The 11644-nt window shown below is 33.8% G+C and overlaps 1 protein-coding gene across 2 annotated transcripts in view; it reads left to right on the top strand.

The window, feature by feature from the left end:
* The first annotated feature begins 3868 nt into the window (after nucleotides 1-3868).
* The window catches only part of LOC140046215 (adhesion G protein-coupled receptor A3-like), a 49274-nt gene continuing 41498 nt past the window's right edge, over nucleotides 3869-11644 (top strand). Inside the window, exons 1-2 of one of the 2 annotated variants that reach the window (XM_072090781.1) lie at nucleotides 3869-4101; nucleotides 8000-8366. In XM_072090781.1, coding sequence (XP_071946882.1) covers nucleotides 8164-8366 — 203 coding nt within the window. In that variant the 5' untranslated portion in view covers nucleotides 3869-4101; nucleotides 8000-8163. Of the gene's footprint in view, nucleotides 4147-7999; nucleotides 8367-11644 lie in introns of both variants that reach the window. The other variant, XM_072090780.1, reaches the window with a different exon arrangement.

Below are 11644 nucleotides of genomic sequence, written 5' to 3'. Positions count from 1 at the left end.
CACGCTGGTGTTTGGCTTCATTATTTTCTAGACTGTTTGTCTCTTATATAAAAGCAATACAAAAATAAACACAAAATTATATATAATATGTTTACATATATATACAAGTAATTGAACTATGCCTGTTATACAGTATATCAACATTATGCTGATATAAATACTTTATTTATTTTTATGTCTGCCTTTACGTAGTACATTATACCATATTTATTCAAATAAATGCTGCGAGGCATAAATTCAGAAGGGTTTTTTAGAGGGGGGTGTTTGTTCGAGGGATGCGTTTATTTTTTGGGTGTAATATGGTAACATGTTTAATCAAATAAATACCCCCTAGATATGAATACAATTAATATCGAGAAGTGATAAAATGCAATAAAAATTGTATCAAAATGCTTGGTAAATCTACTACAAATAGAAATGTGTTGTAATACAATATTGTGTGTATGCATGTGGCGGGGCAAAGGAAATAAATAAAGGCCTCGGGGGAAATATTCAGGCGTTTATTCAGAGCGGAGCGTTTATTCGATTAAATACGGGATATATAGCCCTCTTCTATCAATTAATGGAAATAAAATATTTCTATTGGCAATAAAAAAAAAAGAACTATGTGCTGCAAACAAAAAGGAAGGAATGTTAGAGGATTTGAACATATTTTTTTTTATTTGGGTGGTGAGAAAAATTATTAAAAGATGCAATAAGGCATACTTCAAGAGATGTTATCAAAGATCTTCAACAACTCAAGCTTCACCACTAATTCCGTCCCTTTTAACTTCTTTTAATACCATGAGAGGGAGGGGTGGATCAAGAACAGAGAAGCGCTAGCATACAATATTATTGTAAAACATAGATTTCAAAAAATAGTTTATAAATTTAATATTTTTTTGTCCCCTATATTCAGCATGCAATACTGTTACTACATAAACAAAAAGATGCATTTACAAGCTCGTAAAGACATGTTATCTTCGCATATAAGCTTATTATTCTTATCTAAGTCACAGCACAAAGCTTTTGTGCATAATTATTAAGTTTCTGATGTACGCTGTAGAATTTAATCACTTGTATACTAGCCTACTGCATATTTTTAGGTACCTGGATAAAAGAGTAATTGTAGAGGGCGCTATGTACTTTTTCTGAAAGTGCTCTCTGCAAATACCGATGTACTGTTGTTGCATATACCAGGGACGAGTGAATGTCATTCTTCCCTGATACCATAGACCTCTAATTAGAGGTCTATGCATATACTATTTTTAAATATTACTATAATTTCATTGCGTGCAATATAAGCATCACATAAAATATTAGTTTTATATGAAAGATCCGGTAGCAAAAAAGGGTACCCTGGATTTCTTCCGTCGAATTGTACAGGCCTACGAAATTGTTTACTAACTATATGGTATGGTTATACAATAATTATCCAATCATTAAGTTTAGTTCCCACTAGGACAACTCAGCACAACGGAAGTAGTAAGCTGACCAATTACAAGCGACAGGATCGGATGATCCATCGCTTGTGATTGGTCAAATTACTTTGTTAAACGCTTTCGCCTTTGCGTTGCGTCCTAGCGAAAAATCAAGCGATATGTGTGCAAAATGTTGTCCGTTCGGAATATATTGGGGTTTGTTTTGTTGTTGAGTGATGTAGAATGAGGTTTTGTTCATCATGGCCGTTATTTAGTATATATTATAATTATGATTTATTCACAGAAGAAAAAATAATATATTACTTATTTTTTTATATTACTGTAGCTTCGGGGGGAAACGAGAAGTGTGTTCTCGATGACATTTCTGCTTTCGTTCAGCTACGTAACTCATCATTAATCACGCATAGATGCTTCTGATATATTTTATATCAACATTTTACAGAGTTCATAAGATATTCGTCTCCTTCCAGCGCCCGCAGTGTGTAGGCCTACATCGTAAACGCATTTAGTGTTTGTAACGTTTATTGAATAAGGCTTCAATCATAATTATGTCTTGTCGGTGCTGAGAGCACATAGACAGGGGTGTACACCATTTGTATAAGGTATTTTGCAGACAAAAAAAAGACAGCATAATTCAGTAGGCCTATCCCTTTTTGGCCGTGGCCCCCACAATATAGGTCCATCATGTATATAGGAACATAAACACTCCCTTTAATAATATCTATCCATCAACAGAATATAATAGAAGACAATGAAAATAACCAAGTCATGTTTACCCAACCTACAACATGAATAAAAGTGAATTTGCTCTAGTTTTTGTGAACCACTATTATAATATTGCTTATTGATATGAAAGCAAATGTGCATGTATTGTCCACAGATGTTATATTAAAAATCACATCATGATCGCCACAGTCAATATCCACAGTGAGTACAATGCTTTTATTTAAAGTATTAGTTTGAAGAGTTTATTATTCGTACGAATAGGACTATGATGCAATAATATGCAGGTGATACCCGGGTTGCGATACAATGTAACCGGCGTGTCTTCCTCCATGGCACATGGTACACAATAGTAGAAGGAAAACGTAATAGTACGGTTTTATTAACGATTACCGACACTGATAATACGTTAAAGAGAATAATTGCACTACAGGTGCTGATGGAAAATCGTCACGTTAAAGTATGGTAGTTTTGCTACAAATCAGATTCCTTCAATCACCGTAAAACGGAGACGTAATATTATAAAGTCACATATGATCTGACTCTTCTCTCTGTGATCAACGGTTATCCTACATTCGCAGTTTATAGTCAGTAGGCCTACTCATGTTTTCAGGTGCTGACATCTTGCATAACGTCAACATTTCGTAGGCACCGTTTACAAAGTAGACATTGGCAGAATTTCTATGTATAGTTTGCGTTCCCTTTAAAACGCAAGTTGTCCCACTCCGACATACCTACGTAAAATTGTGAAGTCACTATAAACGTTGAACGTAAAAAGGCAGCTTTAATTATTAACTATAATACGCTGGAAATTAAACGAATTGAAACAGAATAGTTAAATAAAATAAGCCATTCTAAAAGTAGAAGTACATTACACGTGGTTGTATAACAGTAGTTTTATGATAGCACATCACACAAACAGTGACTACCCTCTGTTCACAACTTATATACGCTTGAATGTCGCCCTCTGGACATTCGATATTTAAACCCCAGTCTTACATTTTTTTTGTATAATTAATTATTAAGTAAATATAATTATTTGGAAATGTTATACTAAATATGTTGTAAATAAAATGTATTACGAGATTTATATTTACAGCAATAGCGCCCTCTATACATTTCGCTCTTCGCCTATATCGTGCGTAGTGATGATGAAATTGGCAGATAATTTGTTAAAATAAAATAAACTTCGATAATTTCTAAGTGCAATTAAAACTTGCTCATTATTTCTCTTTAACTCGTCATTAATACTGGTGTGTGCAGATAGAGTACTCTCATTTACTTTTAGTCATCCTTGAAAATGAAGAAAAGTCACGTCAGTCAAGATGAGCACATTTCATTAAAAGTTGAGTAGGCATTTAAAAAAAGCGGCCAGCAGTCATCAAAGAGACAACATAAAGTATAACTCGTCTCAAAGGTAAATCGTATATACCAAGCCGACAACGAACTCTGGGGATTAAAATCCATTTACGGTTAAGCAACAATATTTTGCCGATAAGGCCGTAATTACGACAGGTAATTGGTGTGCCTCTCGTTAGATATATGGCAATGCAAATGTTCATGATATAACGTCATTCGCATTTATTCAATAATGTAAAACAAAACAAAAGTTACAAAGACTACATAAAATAGATAGGCAGAAGATTTAAATAATATTTAAATCGAAAAAAAACTAACAATAGGCCTATCGCAGGATTGAACTTATTTTTCTGTGGTACAAAAACTTTAAGTCTGACTGCTTTTTAGCCAATGGCAAGCTTCAGATATGTGACGTATACGTTAAAAGGTCGTTCAACCTTCCAGTTTTCGTGATGAATGATCTGAAATCTTTGTGTGTACAAAAAGCGCTTCGAAAAGGTTGTCATTTTGATCACATTGGAAAGGCCCAATAAACTTTGACGGTTATCCTTAAACTTACTTTTTGTGAGATGTTTTGGATGATGCAGTATAGTTAAAGGTGAATTTACTAATTTATCTGAACACAGAGTGTTTAGAATGTGTGGTGAGTAAAACTTGTCTGGAGTTGTTATGTTTTGGTGGTGTAGGCTAGGCCTCGGCCTTTACTACTACTATAGTAGCTAGTACACAAGCCTTGACTCGAGCGGTACGACGACTTCGATAGAATTGGTTGTTTGGGAGAGCCTAAGGCCTAGCTAGTTTTCATGCCATGCGTGATATTTCATAGGCCTATATCTAGCGAATAATATGTAGGCATAGCCTGTAGTAGCTAGGCCTAGTTGGCGTATTACTATTATTAAATACTGTACGTGTAACATTAAACAACAATAAATAATATTTTTTAATCATAAATACCGTACATTGGCAATAACTACTAGAACTAGGGCCTAGGCGAATTACTGGCTAGACATGGTCCTAGTTGGGTGCAGGTCAAGTCGGCCCCAAACCGTCTCGGCCAAAGTCAAGTCGGCCCCACGTCATGTCGGCCCCAAGTCAACTCGGCCTCAAGTCAACTCGGCCTCAAGTAAACTCGGCCTCACGTCAACTCGGCCAAAAACTAATCGGTCAACTCGGCCACAATAAATTATGGAACGCAAAAAGTGCTTAATATTATTACGATTCTTACTATCCACGTTTTAAAAAAAATGAAGAAATAAAAAATATAATATCATATAAAAAAATGAACTCATTGCCGATATGAATAGAAGTAGGGATAACGATGTAAAATTAAAAGTTAATATTTTTCAAACAAATTATACATTGCCTGTTAGTATTTTGTATCAATATTATAATATAATAAAGAAAGAATTATGAAAATATGACTTGTAGTTTTCGAAATATAGGGTTTAAAACATCGCCGAAAATGATCGTTTTTAGCCACGAACGATATAAACAAATTGCGCCCTCAGTCGACAATTGTATGAACTAGTCATTTTTCGTAAAAATAATTATATAAAATCACGATTTTAAGTAACATATTTTATATATCAACATTGTAAAATTCAATAAAATATGATATTACTTATTTATTATATAAAAAAGAGTGTTTATTTAACCTCGTTCGAAGAATTTCAATGCATTATTTTCCTGTGTAATTGGACAGGCCTGACACCATGTGACTTCACGGCACTCGCGAGAAAATTATTCCGCTGTGTGTTGAATCGCGTCAACCAATCAAAGGGCGAGAATCCAAAATCGTTCAACCGTGAGACTTGCGGAGCGGAGGTTTGATTGGCTTGCGATGACATCATACCATAAAATGGCGTTTTTGTAGTTGAGCCCCTCGGAATTTTTCAAAAATTATTTAAAAAATGGACTAAACGGATATTTTTTATGGTATATGGGTTGTTACTATGAAATATTCGAATCATAAAGGCCTCATATCGGGATAAAATTGTTTTTTTAGCAGTTAAAATTAATATTTTTCTTAGTAACAAGCACATGGTATGTGGAACTATATTATCTTGGTGTAGGAATAAAAAACATTTTGAGGTCATAAGAGGCTCAACTACAAAAATAAGGTTGAAATGGTAGGTCATTGAGCCTTCCGAGGGTTTCGTAGTAAACAAAAGCTATACGCGCTAGGCGATAACGATCTTTTAACCACTATATTCACATTTTTGGTTGAATGAAATGGAAATAAAAAATACTTGATCTTATAGAATAATAGGTAAATAAATATATACTCAAAAGGATATATTTATAATTAATTTATTTTCAGAACAATTACCTAATAAAAAGTGTTTACCAAAGTAAAAAAACACCGCGTCAATGACATTGCGCGCATAGTAACGTGCGCGCTGTTTAATCGTGGTAATGAAAATGGAGTCAGCTCTCGGTATCCCTAATAGAAGTACCCGCGTGTTACAAAAAACACGTGCAGGTACCGTATTTTAGGAAATCGAAGACGGAGGCCTACGTTCCACCATTTGGCCGTAGAAAAAATGATCGTACATCGTTTTTGTGCATGATTTGCGTTTTTTAAAAAGGGGAATCCCCCGGTCAGCGAAAACACGTAGCAGTTGTAGATATCGAAAAAGCTGGCAAACGCGCAGGGAGGCTCAGCTACGAAATTTTATTAAACGTAAATAAAGGAAAGTTGGTGAAATCATTCCTATTTTTTTTGCTAAATATATTATTGTCTAAATAATAATATTCATTAAAAGTCAGAATTATTCATAGTTAAAAAATTGTGAAGAAATATTATTTTATCAATCCCCTTCATTTGCACTTTTTGCGTTCCATACTTTAACGGGGCCGAGTTGACCGATTATATTTTGGCCGAGTTGACGTGAGGCCGAGTTGACTTGAGGCCGAGTTGACTTGAGGCCGACTTGACTTGGGGCCGACTTGACTTTGGCCGAGACGGTTTAGGGCCGACTTGGATCGAAACCTCCTAGTTAATAGACAGGGCTAGTTTAGCATCTCAGTAGTACTGGATAGTACTAAACATATACGTCCTTTCTCCAGTCAGACAAACCTAACATAATTTAAATACCATATAAATATACAAATAAATATATTTTTTTTCCATGTTATTAAAATGACAAAAATGTTACTTCATTTAATTTTTTGTTATGATTTATTATAATAATTTTATTGCTATTGATTTGAATGCATTTTTTAAAATGTAGAAACTCCATATTTACTCACTTAGTACATTACTGAATTTAATTTAAAACCCATACAATTGATTACAGTGGGTTAATTTTTTAGCACGGGCCAAATTGTAAATAATGATAGTCTTGCGGGCCAGATCATATAGAGCATAGTGTCACAGGTTACGGGAACCAGGTGATGAAGCTCTGGAATCACATGGGCTTTAAATGGACATTATCACATTTTTTGCAGTAGCTCTTTTTCATTTGGCTTGCGAGTTGAGAACCCAGGTCTATGACAATTAGCATCTTGTAAGTTAGTTCTCTTGCTGTGTCAATCTTGTATGTTTGTAAATTTGCTTTTGCACTGATAATTTGCTCACAAAAGCATTGCATTGAATGCCTTAATTAGATGCAAAATAGCATAAGAGGCCAAGAATAGGTGTAAAGGATCTAAGTAATCCTAGGGTATTTTTCTGTAAAGGTTATCTTCTCTATTGTTTAATTAAGAAAGGTTAGATTATTATATAAGAATGAGTGATTCAAAATAAAGGAACAATACTGTACATTCAGTATGTGATAAATCCAACAGTACTGTACCATACAATAATAATATTTATGGTTGACTTTGATATACTGTATGCCTTACAGTGAATGTGAATCAAGACATTATTATTCAATTGCCAGCCAGATCAGGAAAATGGTGTTACAGAAAAATACAATTGGAATGCTACTGTATCTTCAATCGATCTGTGAAAATTATTCTAATTCTAGTTACAGTATAATAATATTTAATGTTTTATTTTACCCTTTTAATTATTTACTCATTTTTTTAAAAGTCCTTAGTGAAATTCTGTTATTTGTAGATCATATAAAATTAGAAAATATATAAAGCTCTGTTATACTATCTTTATCAAACTACTTTTGACAAAAAAATTGTGATGTGCCCAAATATGGTAGTGATATGCCCAAATATGGTACTGATATGACATCATCATGTCCATATATGGGCACATCACATTTTGTCGTCACATAAAGTTTGATAGTGTAGACAGAGCTTTAAAGTAATACTGCAGTCTTGTCTCATAACAACAGCAATTTCATGCATAAATTTGCTACACAAAATAACGTCAGTGGCCTGAGGGTGTCATGACATTTTAAATGGGGTATTGTCTAGAGATTACACTTGGAAGACCTTATTAAAAGAAGGCAATCAGAAGATTGGTTATCATGGAAAATATTTTATCAGGGGATATTTAATTATTTGCTATGTTTTCATTATTAAATGTTGTTTTGCAGCCGTGAATTGGTGCTGAGTCGACACTACACTACAGTATACTCATAGATAGTACGATGAGCAGTTTGATTGGATTTATACTCTGACTATTTTAAAATCTAGCTATGTGAGCAAATCTAAAATCAAGACAACTTTAATTTGTGTTGGAAGTGGACAGTGCAACAACATGGCAATAACGCATAGTCATCTGATTGCACTCGCCATCATAGTTCTGGAATTATTTGCAGGCTCTGTCAACGCCCTTTGTCCAAATGTGTGTGCATGTAAGCGGCCCAAGAACAGCGAACGTTCCCGTGATAAAGACGTTTCGTGTTCTTCGCAAATGCTGTCTACCATTCCGGAAGGGATGCCAGCCAATACAGCCAAACTGTAAGTTTGGTTTAATTTAATCATTATTTTTTTGCAAAGTTCAGGCGAACCCATGTTGCCATATCTACCTTAAAAACTTGCATTAAAGCAAAGCAATTAATGAGAGATTATTCACAATATTATTAAATAATAATTCAAATACTTCAATCTTTAAATGTTTTTTTTTATGAAAATAAGTACTGTATATTTTGAATTTGAATGATCATCGTTATTTTTATGTTGAGTTTTACAGTGTAGTATTTAATAGATTACTAAAAAAAGTGCATTCATTAAAACAACAATCAAAGTTGAAGTCTCTGCTAGGCCTTGACAGATTGTGAAGATTGTTGTTTATTTTGCACCATCCATATACCACTTGACACGTTGGACTCTGCTAGGAGCATATTGCACCAAGATGAGGAAAGGAATAAAGCTGGAAATCTTTCAGCATAAGTCAGCCAAATGCCTCTAAACTGCAGTCATGCATAACAAATGCCCATGGGAGATAACCTTTAACCTCAATTTGCATGATGCCATCTGTCAATTTGAACAAAATAAGGAAGTATTTCAACCCTTAGGAGGTCCTCAATATTGGATGTAAATTTACCAATTTAAAATTCAACTTTTATCATATAATTTTCAAGCTGCAGCCCTACAGTGTACTACATACCGTTTAAAAAAAAAGTGAGAGTACAGTATCTGCCTGGGTATCTGAGCTGCTACTGTACCTGTACATAGGTGTACTATAGTACAGTACATCTTGCATGATTATAGTAAAGAGATAGAGACAGTTGTTATATTCCTATTGGTACATCCCAGGGGCGGGGAGGGGTCATGGTTGGCTGTCCCCTTGGGATAAATGCAAATAACATAACAAGAGGTTAGTGACTTATTGAAAGCAATTTGAATTAGGAATCCACAGTGTTCTATCAAGTCAATAGTTTCTATAGTATGTTCATACCAAATTTTATCATTTGAGAAAATCTATATTTTAAAATTTACAAAGAAATAGTACGAAAAAAAAGGTATGTACAGGTAAACTCCAAACCAACCTAAACTAAAACTGTAATACAGTACTATGAATTATCTTTTTTTTTGACATTATTTTTAATTACTGTAAATTGTTGTTGAAAAAGTGAGCAAAAGAAGTAAAACTTTATCACAATATCTGCACGACGTTTTAAAAAAATTAAAGAACTGTTATCACCACAGGCTTTAGTAAATAGTAGAATCATTTAAGTACTTTGTGTATTCTTATAAAGATTAAAACTGCACAAATGAGACTATTATTACCTTCATTCAACTATTTTATAGAATTCATTGTGAAGCAAGCTTTGCCATGCCTACAAACAAGTCAATTGTTCTTGTTAGTTCATTCACCTTCAAAAGTCACTGAAACTTAAGTTATATTTTTATATTTGGGTAACTTAATAGCTCACAATATCCTTACATAAATAAACCATAAAATAATTGTTTATTACTTTTAACACTAACTTTACTTCCAAGTGGAATATTGGGTATACAGTAGTAGTAAGTAGTAGACTACTTTCTGTAATCAGGGGTTTCGTTAGTAGCCGGCAACCGGCGCATTCGACCGTCTACTTTGACATTTTCGCCGGCTACTTTCTGTCTACTTAGGCCTACACGGCCTAGGCTAGTAGGCCTAGGCTAGCTTCCGGCGCGAGTACTTTTATTAATCAAGAACAATACGTACGTGTTTGTTGTATTTATTACGTTCTCGTGACGACACGATGATTAAAATAGGATTGTAATTAAATATTTAATCAATTATTTTACCATGTAATATCTGTACACGAAAGGGACCTAAAACTCCCTGACCTATCTATGGAATTTTCATTTTAAACTTTTCGCACTGTGTGTGTGTGTAGCATGCGTTTCCGTGGCATTGTTGATTGAATTGATTGATTGATTGATTGAATTGATTGATTGAATTGATTGATTGAAATATATATTTAGAATCCTTCAACCGTGACGACCATACACCAACGCGATTCGCTTAAAATGACATCATATGATATTAATTTTCTGTGGTTGAGCCTCTCAGAATTTCACAAAAATTCTTTTAAACATGTAAAAATTAGATATTTTTTATGATATACGATTTATCTATAAACAACTCGAATTATAAACTACCTAATATTTCAAGAAAATAAAACATTTTTAGCACTATATTATCTTGGCGTAGGAAAACAAATTTTAATTTGTGAGAGGCTCAACCACGCTGAAGGTATAGTGGGGGAAGTCCCCTCCTGGACCGCATGTAGCCGTTTTGCCTTGAAAATTGTCGTACGGGCTTGTGTGGTTCGTGTCGTTAACTGTATCATATAGTTAATATGATGCATTAGAAATCAAACTTTTATGATCTTTTAGATTAATAATTAGACACCAAAGTCATTTTTTCATAGTATATTTATTCTCAGAGTAATTGATAATCAAAAATTGTTTACTAGGCCTAGTGAAGAAAAATAGCACGTCAAAGAAATCGCGCGCATATAGTAACGTATCGTAGTTGAATCGTGGAAAGCAAAATACTGCTCTGGGACGCGTGCCTCTCCGATTCCCTAATAATAGACCTAGCCTAGGCCCTATATTATTATTATTAATAATATATAATATTATTATTGAACTTCCTAACGTCATAAAATAAGGAACCACGCATTTTAAATTAATAAAGTACATAACAAATGGGAGTAAAATAATTGCTAAATACAACGGGCCAAAAAAGTTTCGTGCGTTTATATGTTGTTATTGTTATGCTATTTTTTTGTAATTAGTATTTTTTTTAAAACACAAATATGCAGGGTTTTTTTTCCTCAAATATTTAATATACATAAATGCAATAAAAATAAATATATTTATTTCAAATTAAGCATATATTTATGTGTCTGTAAACTAGTTTAAATGACCTATATAGCTCTAGAAAGCCAGAGCTTCCAGGGGCCTTCGACCCCGACCGGGGGCCCTTGACGGCCCCCTGGCCCCCAGCCAATGGTTGTTCGCTTCGCTCACAAAGTTATTTATTTAGGACTTCAAAATTCTCCTGTTAATTTTTTTTTTCTCCTCCTACTTAAAACCTTAATGCAACCCCTGGTAATGACTACTAGTATTGGATAACTACAGATAATTGGTGATAAACCATGGACTTCTAAATTTATACTGTATGTCCGTGGTAAAACCAAAATTAAAAGTGAATTCAATTTTAAGTTTTTGTTTGTCAAATAATAAAATGACCATGTTCCTGGTGTCACAATTAGTTAAAATGGAACTAAAAATGTTCT

This window comes from Antedon mediterranea, chromosome 4 (genome assembly GCF_964355755.1).
Source record: "Antedon mediterranea chromosome 4, ecAntMedi1.1, whole genome shotgun sequence".
In the NCBI taxonomy this organism is placed as follows: Eukaryota; Metazoa; Echinodermata; class Crinoidea; order Comatulida; family Antedonidae; genus Antedon; species Antedon mediterranea.
The sequence above is the reverse complement of the archived record's forward strand: the minus strand, read 5'-3'. Positions and strand labels throughout refer to the sequence as shown.